The sequence below is a fragment of the Archocentrus centrarchus genome, chromosome 3, assembly GCF_007364275.1.
Source record: "Archocentrus centrarchus isolate MPI-CPG fArcCen1 chromosome 3, fArcCen1, whole genome shotgun sequence".
NCBI classification, from domain to species: Eukaryota; Metazoa; Chordata; class Actinopteri; order Cichliformes; family Cichlidae; genus Archocentrus; species Archocentrus centrarchus.
This window is the reverse complement of record NC_044348.1, coordinates 23588085-23606736: the sequence shown is the minus strand read 5'-3', so window position 1 is coordinate 23606736 and position 18652 is coordinate 23588085. Positions and strand designations below refer to the sequence as shown.

General features: G+C 38.4%; 1 protein-coding gene across 1 annotated transcript in view; it reads right to left on the bottom strand.

The window, feature by feature from the left end:
- mdga1 (MAM domain containing glycosylphosphatidylinositol anchor 1) overlaps positions 1–18652 on the bottom strand; it is a 238551-nt gene that overhangs the window by 129277 nt on the left and 90622 nt on the right. The window contains exon 4 of the mRNA XM_030758507.1: positions 5798–5972. Within this exon, the coding sequence (XP_030614367.1) occupies positions 5798–5972 (175 nt within the window). The remainder of the gene's footprint in view (positions 1–5797; positions 5973–18652) is intronic.

Sequence of the window (18652 nt, the reverse complement as noted above, 5' to 3'; positions counted from 1 at the left end):
AATCACAGAGCAGCACCTCAGCTCAGCTAATGACAGCCTGTACTAAACCTAGTGGAGCTCACAATAGAAATTATTGCTTTTCTCTGTTTGTTTTAACATAACATATGCTCAAGCTGAGTGCATGCATTAGAATTAGAATAGAGAATTAAGAATTAGAATTAAGTTGAACTAAAAAGTTCCTGTGTAGTAATGTTATTTTTTACTAATATGAGGTGAGGTTCAATTAGCTGGGCATAAAGATGGCTTATAGAAATGTCTTTTTATTTTTATACATTGAGCATATTTCAGAGCTTGTGCTTTTTCCGCTTTTACTTAATAAAAGAAGTTGAATCATTACTTTTTTCAGCAGAGCATTTTTAACACAAATATCTGCTCTACTTCAGTAAGACTGTGTTTACTTTTGCCACCTCTGAAATATAGTACCTTCCACTTACCTCAACAGCATGAGACACATTAAAATGGAGTTAGTGGAGATGAGTGCTTGAACATCAATAGGGGTTTAACAATAGCGAGACAAAAAAAGTAAAACAAGAAGAAGAAATACTGCCCTGCAAATGCATCTTCATCCCCGCTGTAACGACATTACCATTCACATAAACATCATCAACATAATCAGCATCAGTACTGCCATCGCCATCATCATGATTACCCTCCAACACTTTTTGTGTTCCACTTACCTTGCTGTGTCCTAAAGAGAGTAATGAGTCCAGGTATACACTGATCCAATCTAAGCACAAATACCTTCCATGATTTATGTACCACTGGTTGGGTTTCTGAACCAAGTCCATCCCATCAGTAGAGGCTACTCAAAGTTAAACCCCGCCTGCTCACTGTCCCACTGTCTCAGTGGTTAGGGTGCCAGGTCACTGGTGTACTGATTGATTTGAGTAACCCAGTCATGAGGGAGACCTAACAAGAAAAGAAAGTTGTTTGCACTAATGGCTAATTGGTGGATGAGGTGTTGCTGAGTGGAAAGTATGAGTATAACTAAGTGGCAGTTAATTAATGTAAAGATTGCCAAGATTGATGTGCAATGGAAAGGGAAGACTGGCAGAAGGAAGCAATAGCTCATGCTTCACATTTATTTGACAAAGGAAAAAGCTATATAAGTGGTCCATTAACAGAACTGCAAACAGATTATTACAGAAAACAAGCTGGCCGGCTTCTGTACAAACTGAATAATTTCAACGATTCCTGTAGTTGTTAAGTAAATACATTTATGCTAATATTTGATACACAGGCTGGATTCAAAGTAGAGAAATAAAGGAAAGAGAGTGCAAAAAATGAGAATGGGGTGGGGTTCCATGTATGTGCTGTGGAACAAAGGAGTGAAAAACACAAAAAGACTTAAAAACAACAACTGGAAATTCTGCAAATGTAGACGACAACAAAAAAGAAGTGAATGAATGAATGAAAGGGAGAAATGCAGTGTGCCTTTGCTCCCATCTGAAAAACTCTTTTTTCCTGCTCTCTTTTAAGTTTCCATCTGCCATTCACTGTCTGGCCTCTTCATTGTTGTTCATCTCACTCTCACACTATACCTGCAAGTGTGTCCATGTTCCTGCATGCATCAACGCATGTTTATTTATGTAAATAAAAAGGATGCGTGTGTGCTGACTATAAATAAGTAAAGAGCATGGTGTTGTGTTTGCATGTGTGAGCATTTCTTGCATGCCTCTGTGAAACTAAAGTTAAATCTACATTCAGGGTAGATGACCTACAACCAGAGATTGCTGTGTTCGGTTTAGCCTCACAGCTGAGCGGAGAAAGACACAGAACAGATTTACTTCATATGCACAGATGCGTGTGTGGACACACACACACACACACACACACACACAAACACGCACACACACACACACACACACACACACACACACACACACACACACACACACACACACAAACACGCACACACACACACACACACACACACACACACACACACACACACACACACACACACACACACACAGCAGATAGAAACATAGTTTCATCATTCACTGGTGTGGTTTAAAGACAGAGGAAGTATGAAGGAAGCAGCAGGAAGTAAAAATATGGAGGGTGAGAAGACCTCATGAAAGATGGAGGAATAAGAGGAGGAAGCAGGAAATGTGAAAAATAAATGGTAAAGAGTGAATATGAAGTGCTGTGCTTGGTCACTCTATTTTAAAAACATATTAAAGCGGCTGAAACATGGAAATCAATTTTGTGATTGAGACAAGCAGAGAGGGAGAGCTAAATCTCTTGTTTGCACCCTGTGCAGGTAACAGTATGTTCTACCTTCTCATCCAATAACCGGTCTCTTGGATACATCCAAATTGAAAAGAACGAGTGCATCTTACGGGCATGGCTTTCTGCTCTCATTTCCCTTCACAAATTCCATTCCTCCTTTTCAATGTCTTCATTTATCTTTCGGCTTCTCTTTCCATTTGTCTCATTCTTCTCCATCCTCTTGTTACACTTCCTCCATCCTTTCTTCCCCTTTATTTCAGCGGAAATTTCAGCCACCATAATAACAGAATCTATTTGGCTGCAATCACTCACCACAACCTCAGCTTTCCACTGTTCACTTTTACCTAGAAAGGTCAAATTCTCTTTAGGTAACTACAATCTGACCTGCAAGTCCAGTAGGCAGGATCCAGGTCAGTGTTGAGATGCTGTGTGCACTCTGTTTTTTCCTCTCACACTGCAAAGGCAGTGGTAAACAAGTTGAGAGACAGAGAACTACTGTATCATTGTGTTTTATTTTTCCACAGTGTCTTTCTCCCAGCTGGGACATAATGTTTCTGGTTCTTATGCACCATTTCTGTAGAAAAAACACGCTCTCGTTTGTTTTTGACATGACCTTTTTGAACTTGCCTTTTGTGTTTATCACCAGCTTCCATCTTGTACACTGTTTAGAGCTAGAAAATCTCAATTTTGGCAAAATAGAATATAGCTGATTTTGACCAAGTAAGCAGCAGTCAAAGTGATAACCCCAAAATTAATTTAAGTTGATGTGTGTGTATTTTTTTCTCTTTTAATAGCTATGATGACAACAGGGAGGACAAGTATCATTAATAAAGCAATAAATGGGAGGACTTTAAAAAATATCAAATTTCTCAATGACGCTCTGACTTTTGATACTATAGATAAAAATGACAAACATCTGCATTACATTGGCACTATAGTTAATTATCTATTACAAAAACATTTTTAGTGGTTGCCATTATATGTATTTACTGAGAAGACTGTTTTACATTAGAAAGAGAAACTAATTTGCCTGATTTATCAGCCCAGTCTTGTATCCAAAAGGCACAAGAGGTCAGTGAATGCATTTGTATGTATAAAGCTAATGTGAATCATACACTGTGCCAAGCTGCAATAACTTAAAAAATTTGTTCTAAGGAGAATATGATCTTCTTCCAAGTTCTGGTGGAGAATGGCTCAGCTTCATACTAACCAACCACACTGTCTCATTTAACTTGTTAGCAACTGTGCACTGATATACATAGCATGAACTGGCTTTTTTCCCCTGTCATTTAGCTAAGAATTTGGTGCTCTTTCCAGCTGACCTCCATAGTGTTCATGCTGGATCTTTAGCAGTTTTTCATATCACCTGACAACTAAACCTTAATGGTTGCTGCTTCTTGTTTCTCTCCTGCTTTTGTCTCTCTGCCTTCCTCCCTGTTAGGAACTCTCTCTCTCTCTCTCCCTCTCTCTCTCTCTCTCTCCCCTCTTCCATTCATCTTTCCCTCCACTTTCAAATTTCTTTCTCTCCCTCTTTTTTTTTCCCTGGTAGCCTGGGCTAATTGTTACATTGTTCTAGCACTAAAGTCACCCTGTATAGGAAGCTTGGCTGATTGCCGCTGGGTCTAACGCAGCATGGGGGAAGGGGAATTGAACAAGCATTGACTGTCAGAGCTGGTTAGCTTCACAGAGCCCCTGTCACAACTACACTCACAATGCAACCTGTTTACTACCAAAGCCCCCTGCAATTACCGGTTTCCCAGCAGGGGCCAAGCTAGTGCCTGGGGAGAGCTAACACTATCAGCTGAAAGGGGGACTGAACAAGGAGGGAGGGGGGAGAGCCCCATTAAGAGGCTGAGACAGGGTTGTGGGTAAGTGACAAATTCTACAGGGACATGCATATGTGTGTGTGTGTGTGCGTGCATGGGCGCGTGTGCGTGTGCATACTTGTGAGTGCAGAGGTGAAATAATTTAGAAATTTACACTGAAGGAGGCAGACATAATGCTCTACAAACCAAAATGAAAAAAGAGATGAACTAAGCAAATGACACACAGGTAATGGATGCTTTGCATTATAGGCCTTTTGAAAAATCAGCCTTTTTCTATTAGTCTATAAACCCACCATCAAAATGATTAAATCAATGAAGGAAGGTACTATTTACGTAATAAGACGTTGTAACAAGTGGATAAGGATTTTAGGATGAAGGGAAGGAATAAAAGTGGATAATAGTATTGATGCGTTGAGTGTGTAGTTGCATTTCAATCAACCTGTCACCATGACCTGGCCCTTGACTCACTGGGACAGTGGGGCAGTGAAACAAGCAGCAGCACGGGACCCCTACAACACAATGCTGCCTCTAAACAGTCACATGTTGTTGAGCAATGTAGATGCAGTCTGCATGTCTTAAAAGAAAACATGTTTAATAAAATTTATTAAATCATCTAAAATTATTTTTGTGTGTTAGTAAGTAAATTATGTTTTCATTTTTTTTTAAATAAATGGTTATGTTGTAATGTTGTTAACCTTTAACACTTAGAGGAGTAACAACAAAGGGTTTCCAGAAAGTGGTACTAACCTTGGCTGCATGAGAACATACTTCACAAGCATTTTTTTTTTTCCTTTCATAAAAGTAGAGGCTGCAGCATGCACCACAGTCACATTTTAGTGGTCTTGGACCAAGTTCTCGTGCTTTTATCTCAACATACATATTAAGTCAATTTAAACAGTTACTGTGGCTGCACAAATAACATGCAGTTTTGGCATTACGTGGCCTTTCAATACCTCTTGTCTTCTTCCTCCAGTTCCTGCATACATTTATTTTTTATTTGACTGCCCCATTGTATAGCTGAAGTCTACAAGGACAGGTCAAAGACAGTCTGAAAAGGAGAGGCCGTCTCTGAATGATCAGCTGGTTGGTGCCAGTTGTAGCAGGAAGTGTCAAGTTAGAGGATGTGACAGAGCTCAAGATCAAGAAACTTTAAGGATGTTCTAGTCTAAGCAGCCAACAACTAGATTTTGTAGATATTACTTTTCTTCTCTTTCCCTTTAAGACTACATGATGACATATGTTAGTTGAGAAACATTGTGTTAGGGAGCCCGTACTGCCTGGACTAACTGTTATTAAAATCTTGATATGTCACACAGACTTCACATTTTCCCAAGAGTATGTGACAAAATAGATTTTCCTGTTTACTACCTTTATTGGTGGAGTCAATTATCCACTGTGCTTTGTTCCAGTGCATCATCCATAACTTAAACCAGTGGCCAATGAGCTAATGTGTTGCACACTCTTATCTATACTGTATCCCAATGCTACAGTTCTGTTTGATCTATCACCCCTCCCCCTAATCCTACTGCATCCATCCCACTATAATTCATCAGATACTCTTGGAAGCCATTCCCACCTGAAATCTCATCATCCATCCAATCAGTCTTTCATCTTTCCTCTTGCAATCTTTCCATCTCTCCCCATCTTTCTAACAGTGGGAATGGCTCTAGTGAAAGTCAGCTGTGGTCTTGAAGTGGAAGGAGCATTTTTTTTTCTTTTTCTCCCAGCCCACTTACACTGCACATCTACGCGGATGGACTTGATGGCAGCCACCCCCACCCCGTTGTCAGCCTTGCAGTAGTAGCGACCTCCCTGCACCCTCTGGATGCCCTCAATGCGTAGCGTCTCGTTGTAGATGGATGTTTCCTGGAACTTGTCTGACGCGCTGCCTGCCGTCTTCGTCCACCGTACCTGAAGGGAGTGGGGGAAGGGTGGGGATGTTAAGAAGACGAAGGTGTTGTTTTAGACAGCGAGTTATATTAAAGGACAGAATCGGTCAAGTGTAATAGAAAAAAAGTTGAAAAGGGAACAGAGCAAAGTACTACAAATATGTATTGCTTTAAAAACACAGAAAAGAAAATGTAAACTAAAATGCAGAAAGTGTCTCTGCTCCAACAAATCTTGCTGTTTATGCACACATCTTATAGTTAACACTGATAACAAAAAAAATAGCATGTAAAAAGGAAAAGAAACAGCATAATTGTCAATAATTCAATTGAATGTTAATATCTGTTTGTTTTTAAAATATTTAATATATTTTGATTAATTTTAAGAAAATGTGTCCTTTCCAAACTTTAGTTTCTGGCAGATCAGTGAGCTGAAACTCCTTTCTAATTTTTGTTCAATTAAGTCATTCAAGGTTTTTTTGTTTGTTGGCACAACATGTTAAAAGATGCTAGCAGTTGGATGCAAACCCACCTAATTATTCATGTCAATCTTAATTTCGAAAGAGTGAAAGTGACCTGTGAAAATCTATAGTCTATATGAAGCCAATTCCTAATTTCACTGTGTAGGTTATTTAATTTTATAAATAACATATTAAAATTATAAATGCCTTTTTTTTTCCCACCATGATAACATCTACCTGCTCCATAGAGAGAAACAGCACTATGCTCTGTAGTCACAGTGTCTGTGATACTCAAACCATTACGAGTTTTGACAAATTCTATATGGCTTTTCCACACTTCAATTATTGTATCAAGCCATGGGAGTAATGCATGGCCGACAGCTACATGACACGTTCACTTGAATAATCAAACCGACAAATATTCATGCACACACATTTCAGAGACGCATAAAAGCCTGCAAACTCATCAGCAGTGGAATGGTTTTCCCTTGCATGTGTATCTGCATAACTATGTGTGTACACTCCATTAATCCCTATTAACCCTACAGTCTGTTATCAACCTCAACAAGACTATCAACCATGTCCTGTTAAGGAGGTCAGAGAGGATAACAGGCAAAAGTCACTGGCACAGAGTGATTGTCTGTATGTGTCCACACAAATGTTTGTGGGTAGAAGTGTGTATTTCCCATTTTCATGCACTCTTGTCTGCTTGTGTTCCTGGATATATACATCATATCTGGGTACAATTTCACTCCCACATATACGTGTGTGTGTGTGTGTGTGTGTGTGTGAGTGTGTGTGTGTGTGTGTGTGTGTACTCGTTTTTCCTCATTCGTGGGGACTTTGGCCTGACTCTATACATACACATGGGGACCTGTTTGCCCGTGGGGACCACATTTGAGGTCCCCACCGGCACAACCCCATTTTCAAGCAGAAAATAGTGTGTAGATATGCCCCATGCAATTTTCTAGAAAGTCCCCATGAACGTCATTTCAAGACAAAATTTGTGTGAAGTGTATAGGCATGCGCTCCTTGTGGTCACACACGAGTACTGCAGTCCCCATTAGGTTGGTGTGCGGGAAGTGTGCGTAACTGCCTGCTCACTCTCTAGCGCCCTTCTGACCTATTGGTCAGAAAGGGTATTGCAATTTAATGGTCAAATTAAACTTTAACTTTTATAATTAACTTTTTACCTTTATTTCTTACAGTCTGGGGTTAATACAGTATTTTTCATTTAGCTTATTTTATTTTTATTTAAATTGAATATTTACTTTTTTATTTCAACAAAATTATTGTAAAGGCTTATTGTTATTCAAATGTTTATTATTATGATTCTCCTCTGAAAATAAGCACTAATTTGGGGGACTAAACATAATTGAAAACTCACTAAACTTGTCCCAAAACTGATGGAATTGAAAGTGGGTGTCGCCAAATGGCTTTACAGCACCCCCTAACATGAGCAAGGCCAACTGGTAAGTCATACAGAGCTGAAATTTGGTATGTAGGTAGAATGCACTGAAACAATTAAAAAAAAGTTTCTTGGAAGTATGCACTAACCCCAACAGGAAGTCAGCCTTTTTGGGTCAAAGGGCTTTCTTTAAGCTATTTTGACTTTTCTTAAATGTTAAACTTTAATGAACTCCTCCTAGGGATTTTGAGCTTCAAAGTTGGTCAATACGTTCTTAAGACATTAGATAGTAATAGCTATCAAAACAATGAACTTTCGTGCAAGTTAAAGGGGCGTGGCCAGGTCTCAAAATTGACGTACACGCCACAAATTTCGAAACACTATAACTTTCATAAAGAAAGACTGATTTACACCAATCTTGGTATGAGTCATCTATGTGGGATCCCCAACGATACTATGTGGTCATATGCTGACATTATCAAAGACCTGCTCCCTCAGAACAGGAAGTCTATTTTTTTTTTCCTGGAATGCTCCATCTCATCCCCTTGACCTAATCAAGATGATCCTGAGTCAGAAGACAGATAACAAGTTGGTCTCACTTGCTTTAAAGCACAAAAAGTTTTCACTAGAGGGCTTGGCCGTGGTGGCGTGGCGAAGTCAGATGTCATGCCATTGCAATACGTTTGGCTCTAAATTCCACATATTTCACTATCACCATGCTGTGACAATATGTTATGAGACAGATAACCTGTAAAAAGATCAATCTCCTCCACCTCCTCCCTGAGACACAGATTATCTGTCTCCTACCTTACTGTCATGAAATAGTGACAATTTCAATAAATATGTAGAAAAATATTGTTTTTATGAAAGTTATATACTGCAGCTTTACGCGGCTCACCAAAACAAAATTTCACATAAACAAAAATCTAATTTCAGAGCTGACAGACTGCGTTTCTGCTTAGTAGGCATTGTCAGTCAAAAATATATCATGCCTGGTCCCCCAAAATTTTTGGCCATTGTTAATGGCCATCAAACAACACATCAAAGACAGCTAACCCAACTGAGATCTCATAGTTGCCTTTAATATCCTCCTTGATTGAAGAAATTATCTATAAAAGTGAACTGAGCTGTGACTGACACCACATGAAGCACTTCATATTTACATCAATCAACAGGCTCTTATGAATATTTCAATAACATATGCTTAACATAATGGCACAAATTAGTATTACATCTTGCTCAACTTCCCTTATCTTCTTCCAGTGGTTTTCTCCACAAGCTCTTAAAGGTGATTGGTGATTGTGACGCAGAGAAGACCATGAGCGGCAAGGCTTTAAATCATTGCAGGCAGACTTTATTTTCTGTACCACATTTTTTCCATTTTATTTCTCAAGGCTTAATATAAACCATTAACTCAGCTGCCTCGTGAGGCAGGCGTAAGCTTTTCAGCAACCCCAAGCCAAGTAAAGCAGAAGTTGCCAATTGGGCAATTAGCACCCCCTTTCATACCCAGCTGTTTATGAGCCACACCTTGCTACACATCTTGCAGGAGCATCACACATTTTCCCTACAACAATAAAAATACACGAACAGTTAGACAACAGCATTTATAATTAAAACCATCACCCAAACATCTCCATAAACCATTATCTACAATAAAACCAGATACCCCTACAAAACATCTACAAAAATACCCAAAAAATCCCAAGCAACTTCCCCACCCAATTTCCTCCTTGGTCTCTCCCGGAACCTTTAAATTGTGTTCAGACAGCCTAGGAAACATTTTTGCCTAAACACACCCTGGAAAGACAAAAGAAGAAACAGGTGAGTAATTGCTATACCACAAACCCACTTGCACTATATCCGCATCCAATCACTGCACAAGTTACAGTTGTATTCAAAATGATAGCAGTGCATTTAAAAGCATGAGTAAAGCTTGGAATCTTTAAATTGTTTTTATTTACAGGCATTGGGAACACTGCACATTATATTCTAAATCAAAACAAGAAGAAAAATGTATAATTTTTCCAATTACTTAACAGGAAATAAAAAATGAATGTTGGGTTGTTCAAAAAAATAGCAGTGTCTGCATTTTTCTTTATAAACTCAAATTTCACTTTATGAACTGACAAATCTTTAGGAATTGCACTAATGTGTATAATACTGGACTATAGTTTACATTTTATCTTTTAATTATTCTCTGCACTGTATATTTTGTAATATTGTGTTATAGTTATAGTTCTAATATCTCTGTATATTTGTAATTTGTATATTGTTTTATAGTTTTTATACTTATTTGTTTTTTATGTAAGCACAAAGTACTGCAGCAATTTCCTAATGCTGTCAACCTGTTCACCCATATGGCAATAAAAACCTTCTGATTCTGATTAGCATTCCTGTGAATCACTAAACTAATATTTAATTGTATAACCACTGTTTTTTAGAACTTCTTAACTGTGTTGCATGGAGTCAACCAATTTCTAGCACTTGTGAACAGGTATTCCAGCCCAGGAGGATGTGACAACTTTCCACAATTCCTCTGCATTTGTTGGTTTTGCCTTAATAACAGCATTTTTATGGCACCCCACAAGTTTTCTATTGGATTAAGGTCCAGGGATTGGGCTGACCACTCCATAACTTTAATTTTGTTGGTTTGGAACAAAGATGATGCTCACTTACTGGTGTGGTTGGGGTTGTCTTGTTGAAACACCCATTTCAAGGGCATTTCCTCTTCAGCGTAAGGCAGCATGACCTCTTCAACGATTTTGATATATGCAAACTGATCCATGATCCCTGGTATGCAATAAATTAGCCCAACACCATAGTAAGAGAAACATTTGAATATCATGATGCTTGCGCCACCATGCTTCACTGTCTTCAGAGCATACTGTGGCTTGAATTCAGTGCTTGTGGTTCATCTGATAAACTGTCAGGGGCCCTTGGACCAAAAAAAGAATCTTAATTTCATCAGTCCACAAAATGTTTCTACATTTCTCTACAGGTCAGTCAATGTGTTCTTTGGCAAACTGTAACCTCTTAGCATATGCCTTTTATTTATTTATTTATTTTACACAGTGGGACTTTATGGGGGCCTCTAGGTGACAGATTAGCTTCACACAGGTGTCTTCTAATTGTCAGAGTACTCACAGGTAACATCAGACTGTCTCTGATCACCCTGGAGCTGATCATTGGCTGAGTCTTTGCCATCCTGGCTATTCGAGCCAATGAATTGGTAGTCTTCCATTTTCATCCATTTCTCTCTGGCTTTGCTTTCCAGTTTAGAGCACAGGAGATCATTTTAGCTGAGCAGCCTATCGTTTTCTGCACTTTGTTTTCTCCTTTTCAGTCAACATTTTAAAGAACGCTTTACTTTTGAACAGTGTCTGGAACGGCCCATTTTTCTCAGGTTTTCAGTGAGAAATGCATGTACAACATGTATTGGCTTCATCCTTAAATAAGGGCCACCTGATTGACACCTGTTTTTTCACAGTATGAATGACCACCGATTGGACTCTACACTGCTATTTTGAACACACCTTTTTCAATTAATTATTCAATTACAGACTCAGGAGCATGCATATCATGAATGTTGGGTCTATTGGTTTTCTATGACTCTACTACACTCACTGGTAAATTGTTTGCCATGTAGTAAAATGACTGATCTAGTTACTCATGTTGGACTGCTATTTTGAACACAACTGTAAATACCCAAACTTTTCTTAACCACATGTCAATTACATTTGTGGCTAACACTAGTTTATTTTACAGCATCTGTCTGCCACACACCAAGTAGCTGCTCAAGTGCCTGGAAGACAGAACCATACTAAGTAAAATACTCAATAAAGAATCAATAAATATTTAGGAGCCCTCATTTTGAGTCTGTCAAAAAGTGCTGAGTGCTAATAAAGTGTAAATGTGTTCCAACATTTAATACCCAAACCATACAAATGAATAAAAAACAAATAATGAAAAACGTCTTCGTCACAGTGATACTGTCACGTTCTGCTGGTGCAGGCAAAGCAGAAGACCCCAAAGCAGGACTCAGAGGCAGAGCTTATACTTAAGCTTAAACTTTATAACGATGAACCAAAGTGGGGCTAGTCGGGTGCCAGCAGTACACAATACTAAACTTCAACATAGCTATGAACATAACATGGCATGAATCACGAAGCACACAGCAGGGCAGGGATGACAACACTGACCAGAGATGAGGATGCAACAAGGAACGAGTGAGAACACAGACAATATATACACAGAGGGATAACGAGGGAATGGAAACAGGTGGGATCACAGGTGATGCAACAACTAAACCCGACAACCAAAAGAAACCCAGAACAGAAAAAATAAAACAATAACACACAGGGTTAAAAGGGCCCTGGACCATTACAGATACAGCTGCAGCTGATCCAAAATGCTGCTGCTCATATTCTCACTAAGACCAGGAAGATGGAGCACATCACCCCAGTTCTAAAGTCCTGCCACTGGCTACCTGTAGCTCAGATAATAGACTTTAAAATACTTCTGTTAGTCTATAAATCACTGAATGGCTTAGCACCAAAATACATTACAGACCTGTTATTGTATCAACCTTCAAGACCACTCAGGTCTTTTGGTTCTGGTCTACTCTGCATCCCCAGAACCAGAACCTGTGTGTATTGTCTGTGTGTGGCCCTTCTGTATTTAGTGCCCTTCCTCTTTCTTTGTGTAATGTTTTCAGTGTCAAGGTCTGCATGTTATGTTGGTCACTTCCTGTTTTATTTTGCATCAAGATTTTTTTGGGCCCCTTATAAAACCTCAGGACCCCCCTTTGTAATTCAGTAGAGCTCCCACTCTCTGTAGCCCCTCCACCCAGTCTCTGTAATGGCTGCCATCTCACACACATCCTGAGATTTGACGTCCCCACTGCACCCACGCCCATCCCCCCTCAACACTCCCTCCATGGCTTGCTGAAACTCTCAAACCTTGCAGATTTGACTGGTGTGAAACCTACAAAATCTCCATTACAATGAATAACTTTGTCTCCTGAGGCATTACTGTGCGAGATTACAGAATATTATTAATTCATTTCATAGTTTTATTATTTAATTGATCTGTGTTAAAGTTGTGAAGGCTGAGTTAACCTAGCTGTACTAGTTTAAAAGGTGAATTATCCCAGGGAAAGCTACATTAGCCCACAACGTTTCTCACTTGTAAGTTGTTTTGCATAAACGTTTATGCTAAATAAATGTAATGTGAGTCATAACTGGCCAGGTGAGAGATAGGAGGTGTAAAAAATGTTTTGTACCCCCTTATAAAACCTCAGAACCCCCCTTTATAATTCAGTGGAGCCCCCACTCTCTGTAGCCCCTCCACCCAGTCTCTGTAATGGCTGCCATCTCACACGCATCCTGAGATTTGACGTCCCCACCGCACCCACGCCCATCCCCCCTCAACACTCCCTCCATGGCTTGCTGAAACTCTCAAATCTTGCAGATTTGACTGGTGCGAAACCTACAAAATGTCCATTATAACGAATAACTTTGTCTCCTGAAGCATTACTGTGGGAGATTATCGAATTTTATTAATTAATTTCATAGTTTTATTACTTAATTGATGCGTGGTAACGTTGTGAAGGCTGAGTTAAAGTGTCATTAGTTGTTTACACAGGGCTGAGCCGTCAGCCTCAGCTAGCTGCTTTTTGTATCCAAGCAGGAACTCCGGTTTGTGCCGGAGCCTAAATCAAGCGCTCCTTTATCACTGCCTCACACCTGCACCAACGACGGCATTCAGACCTTCATGGTAATGTCTGAGGAATGAGGAGCATTCTAGCTGTGCCACACTGAAGAAAATGGTAAGGTTCTTCTTATTTTAACAAGCTCCTATTTATTATCTATATGTCATAGTACCAGTTAGATATACTTTTAAATGTTGTTTATACGTATTGATCCATAAAAGCTATATTTCAATCGAGTTTCGCTAGGATGGCTAGCTGAAATTACCTGAGCTACAGCTATTGAGACGCATGCATGTTTTACTTTCCATTTAATGAGGTCCAGCAAATAAATAGAAATGAAAGTGACAATTAACCTAAAAAAAGGTTAAATTAGTTAAATATGACTGCTCTCAAAAAGGGCTTGAATGTAAAATAAAAAAAGGTTTGACAGCTGCAAAGCTAATAGAAAAGAAATCATGAAATATACAAGTTATTTCAGTCAGCCCACTTGTGTTATTGTAAAGGGTTATAAATTTTTGCATGTATTCTGAATGGAGAGATGATAGACATGGCATGCTAAAACATGAGGCTGAAGTTAATGGATGACTCATTGTGCATAAAGGTTGATTATGCTGGGGTGGGGCCTGCAGACCACATTACACCAGACCCTACATTATTTGTAGAATGATAAAGGTTAAGTTTTTTTTTGTTTTTTGTCTTTTGGGGGGTTATTGTGAATCAGGAGCTGTGAATTGGGAACTAACTTCAGCATTATAACTTGGGGGCAGGGGCACCTGTTTTAGAAAAATGAATTTCAGGGCTTTGACACTGACTTCTAATCATTACACTTTTTTTTTCTTCAAAGAATGCCAACCAGAGTTTTAGATCATATGATGGAAGTGCCGGTAGCGTGGGAGAGGTTTGACGAGTCTACACCCAGCTGTCCCAGTTCAAAAGGTGAATTATCCTAGGGAAAGATACATTAGCCCACAATATGTTTCTCACTTGTAAGTTGTTTTGCATAAACGTTTATGCTAAATTAATATAATGTGACTTATAATTGGACAGGTGAGAGAAGGGAGGTGTAACAAGAAGTCTAATAAAATTATAATTTTTATTCACATGGTTTTAGTTGCCTAGAAGAAGGTACCACTAATATCAGTTAATGTTTAAGAGTTCTCAAGTTTTTCTTGTCAAACCAGAAAAGACTCAGCACATCTGTCCTTCAACAGTTTTATTTCAAATGCCAATTGTTTATGAATATCAGAGGAAATAAAGATTAGTGATGTCATCTCTGACGGGGGAATAATGTTTTGTTAGGACCCAGCTCAACTGCTTTACTTTTTGCATGCTTCCATTGTTGATTTGTCATGGCTTTGCAAATTTTATTTAATTAGGCTTAGTCTAGTTGTTGTCTATGGAGGACTGAAACTGACATAATTAAAAATAAAAGCAGAAATGTATGTTTTTTTTCTTTATATGAGTTGTACTTTTTACCTTTCCTTGTCTCCTCTTTTTACTTGACCTTATGCATTTCTGCCTCATTATGCAAATGAGGAGGGTTGCCTTCTTGGTCCAGCTCCTCTACTATTGGTCAATAAACAGGAAGGAGCAGGATCCATGTGCAGATCGATTGTGCATGCCTGCGCCCTTGACTTCAGTTAGGCAACCTAAGTATAGTGCGAGGACTTCAGTTCCTCTCAAATAAGGCATTGTCCTGAAACGGCCAAAAACTAGGGATACACAATTGATCTGTACATGGATCCTGCTCCTTCCCGTTTATTAACCAATAGTAGAGGAGTTGGACCAAGAAGGCAGCCCTCCTCCTTTGCATAATGAGGCAGAAATGCAGATGGCAAAGTAAAAAGAAGAGACAAGGAAATGTAAAACGCACAAATGCTTGAATAAGGAAAAGGCAAAACAAAATATATATATTTCTGCTTTTATTTTATATTGTCAGTTTCAGTCCTTCAAAGTTGCCAACCTTTAATATTAAATGGATAAAGTGAGAAATCTTAAAGCATTACCTGAATTATTGAATCCTTAAGGGAGGGTATTAATTTCTAATCCCAAATTTAGCATTCGTGACCTAGGGATAAGGCCCAGAACTATTTTGAGAAGAACAAATCTAGATGCACAACCTCTGAATGGCTTCAAGGTGACCAGTTATTAAATCAATTAACTTTTTTCTCTTTTTTTTTTTTAAATTTCAGCCACTGATGAGACAAATGAGCTTGATCCTGAACAGAGGCAAAAGGTAAGTGTGCCTATGAAGAGGTCCAAATGATGTGACACTATTTCAGTTTAATTCTAGCTCACTTGTACTCTACATACTGCAAAGTTGATTTAAATCTTATTCTAAATTTAAGTTTGGAAAGGTTGCTTTCTAGTCTTAACCACTGAACTTGACCAAAGTATTCATCAGTATTTTCAATAATACTTTTCAAATCCTACAGTGGTGATATCTATTTTCACTGTAGAGAGGTTGCCTATATTGTTATGTAGAGAAATGCCTAAAAAAGATAAACTGGAGTAAAAGGTGATGTCTAAAGTCCCTGACTTGTGATATAAGCTTGTGGTATTGAGTTTGGGAGTAAGCTATATCTTGAAAATATGCCTCCAACCAAGCTGACATTTCAGGTGTAAAGCAGATGTTATGTCTGAATCATAGATGACCACTGAAATCAGGCCCGTTAAGACGTCTCTGATTTTGAAAATAATGTGAATTTTTTTTAAAGCCACACTGCTTCACTTTTTTTGGCTTTTTTAAAAATTGATCACAAGAAGTTTGAGACACATGAGATCACTATCTGTGTTCAAACTGTCAAGTAGATAAATGCCTAAAACAGGGATCTGCAGCTCAGGTCTCCGAAGGCTGGTTTCCTGCTTGTTTTAGATGTTTGCCTGCTCCACTGCACTTGACCAAAATTGATCTTTAACAAATGTGTGATAACAAGCTAGTGGAGAACCATTTGATTTGAATCAGGTGTGCTGCTGCAGGACAAGAGTTGCTGATCCTTGACTTAAAGTTTCATCTGGATGCATCATTGTGGTCAGGTTTCAGTTCCATCCGATGTCTTTTACTGTGTTTCCGGTCTTTCACCTCACAAATGTGGACATTTACAAATGCTTGTTTTCTGTTTTATAGGATCAAACACGTCACACTTGTCACCTCAAGAAACTCAAAGCCCATCATGATAAATGTGAGGCTCATTACAAGGCAGCCTGTGTAAAGATGGCAAATGAAGAGAAGGAGAGGACGTCTTGTCTACATGAGAAGGGTTTAATGGTTAGTTTTGCTTCACCGTTTTTCTGATTTACATCCCAGAGATGAGAACTGTTATGGGTGTGTCATCAGTAAATGTACCAGAGTATGTATGGCTTGAGCTGTTTTGACTTAGTTTTGTAAAAATATTTTGTAAAATGGAGTTGCAAATTTCTTAGTACCTGCTATAATTATGAAATCAACTCAAATTTAAACAGCCATAATTAATGTTTGATAAAACAGTCTTTTCAACTTTAAAACTTTCATTAAACAAAAATTGCATTCAGTTATCCATTACAAGACTTCAAATGGCCAACATCATGATGCAGACACTGTGCTTATCAGAAGAAATGCATGTGGTGGTGGCAGCTGAGCAAAATCACGTTGCAGATGAATCTCTGCAACATGAAATTTGAGAACGTGCACAGGAGCTTTCTTTGAGGGGGACCCACCTTTGTCATTCAATTAATTTTATTTATATAGCGTCCATTACAATACAAACATGGACTAATCAGGACTAAACTCAAAACACTCTGAAGGATTTATTATCTGCCAGTCTATGAAATTTTCATGGCCTGTCAAATTAAACTATAAAATCAGTTTACATAGTTTCAGTGTCTTTTAACCTAAACTTGGTGGGTAGGATTAGTCGGCAATGAATACCAAAATCCAGAAGTATTTGGCAGTGGTCAGTGCCTACCTCCTGTGTGGGTGATAGGTGAACTGTGGCCCTGCTGCCCCCCTTCTGGAGGCATTGCTTTATTTCTCCACTTTGTAAAAAAGTACTGTGCATTGTGATATTGTACACCATAAGATTCAGAAACTCAAGTTTAATCTGAAGGACCCTTTGCATTTTTGGTGCTGTTGAGAACTGACATCTTTGGAATTTTTAAATACCTTGATACAGTTAAAGTTAGCTCTGTATTGAAGCATTGCATTTCATTTTGGGGTGGACTAATTTAAGTGTTAAACTTCTCAATTTTTAGCAATCACAACAGTCATCCAGTGAGAGTGACGATACCATCATCCTTGGTCCAACACCAGCTGCAGTAATCCAGGACATGAGTGTGCCTGAGCTCGCCAGAACCAACAGTGTGATTGTAAGTTTATCTACAAGCATCATAGTCTAACCTAGGAGGTACTTGGTTTGTTATTTTAACTGGTATCACTATTTTACCCTAATATTAAAACTCACTTGGGTTAGAAATTCTATTTTTCCTGGATTATTGTATTGTTTTATTACACTATTTAAAAACAAATTGTCTAACTCAGTTAGTGGCCATGTGCTGGTAAATCTGTCACTTTTTGGGGTAACCTTGTTTGTTGGTGGAAATCTTTACTCGTGATTTGATTATGATTAGTAAGTTAATTTCATTTCTCTAAATATGGATTGTGATGCATTTGCCTGAAAAAAAAAAAGACAATTTTTTTAAAAAAGTGAAGAAAATTAATAAATCAAAGGAACCCATTATTTTTTTAATATGTCCTCTATTTTTGACTCTCTTTCCAAAGAAATTAAAATTATTTGTACCATAAGAATAACCTAAGCTTGTTTTTAGCGTAAGACATTTACTCCCAAAGAGCTTTCCTAGTCACAGATTTAGAGATACAAAATCAAGTTAATTTTACACACACACACAAAAAAAGTTTTAATGGAGGGAAAACTGTAGCATTTAAAATCTAAGCTTCTTTATAGGACATATTGCTGTAAAACATTCAGCAACTTCCAGTTTAGCTAGTCTCTTTATGATTTTATGGATGGTTGAAAACAAAGTTCAGGGGATGCTTAAAAAAGTTGAAAAAACATTTGAGCTCCAAGCACCGAAAAATAAAAAAATCATACCAGTATTGGGAGTTTTTCTTTTTATTCAACTTTCTT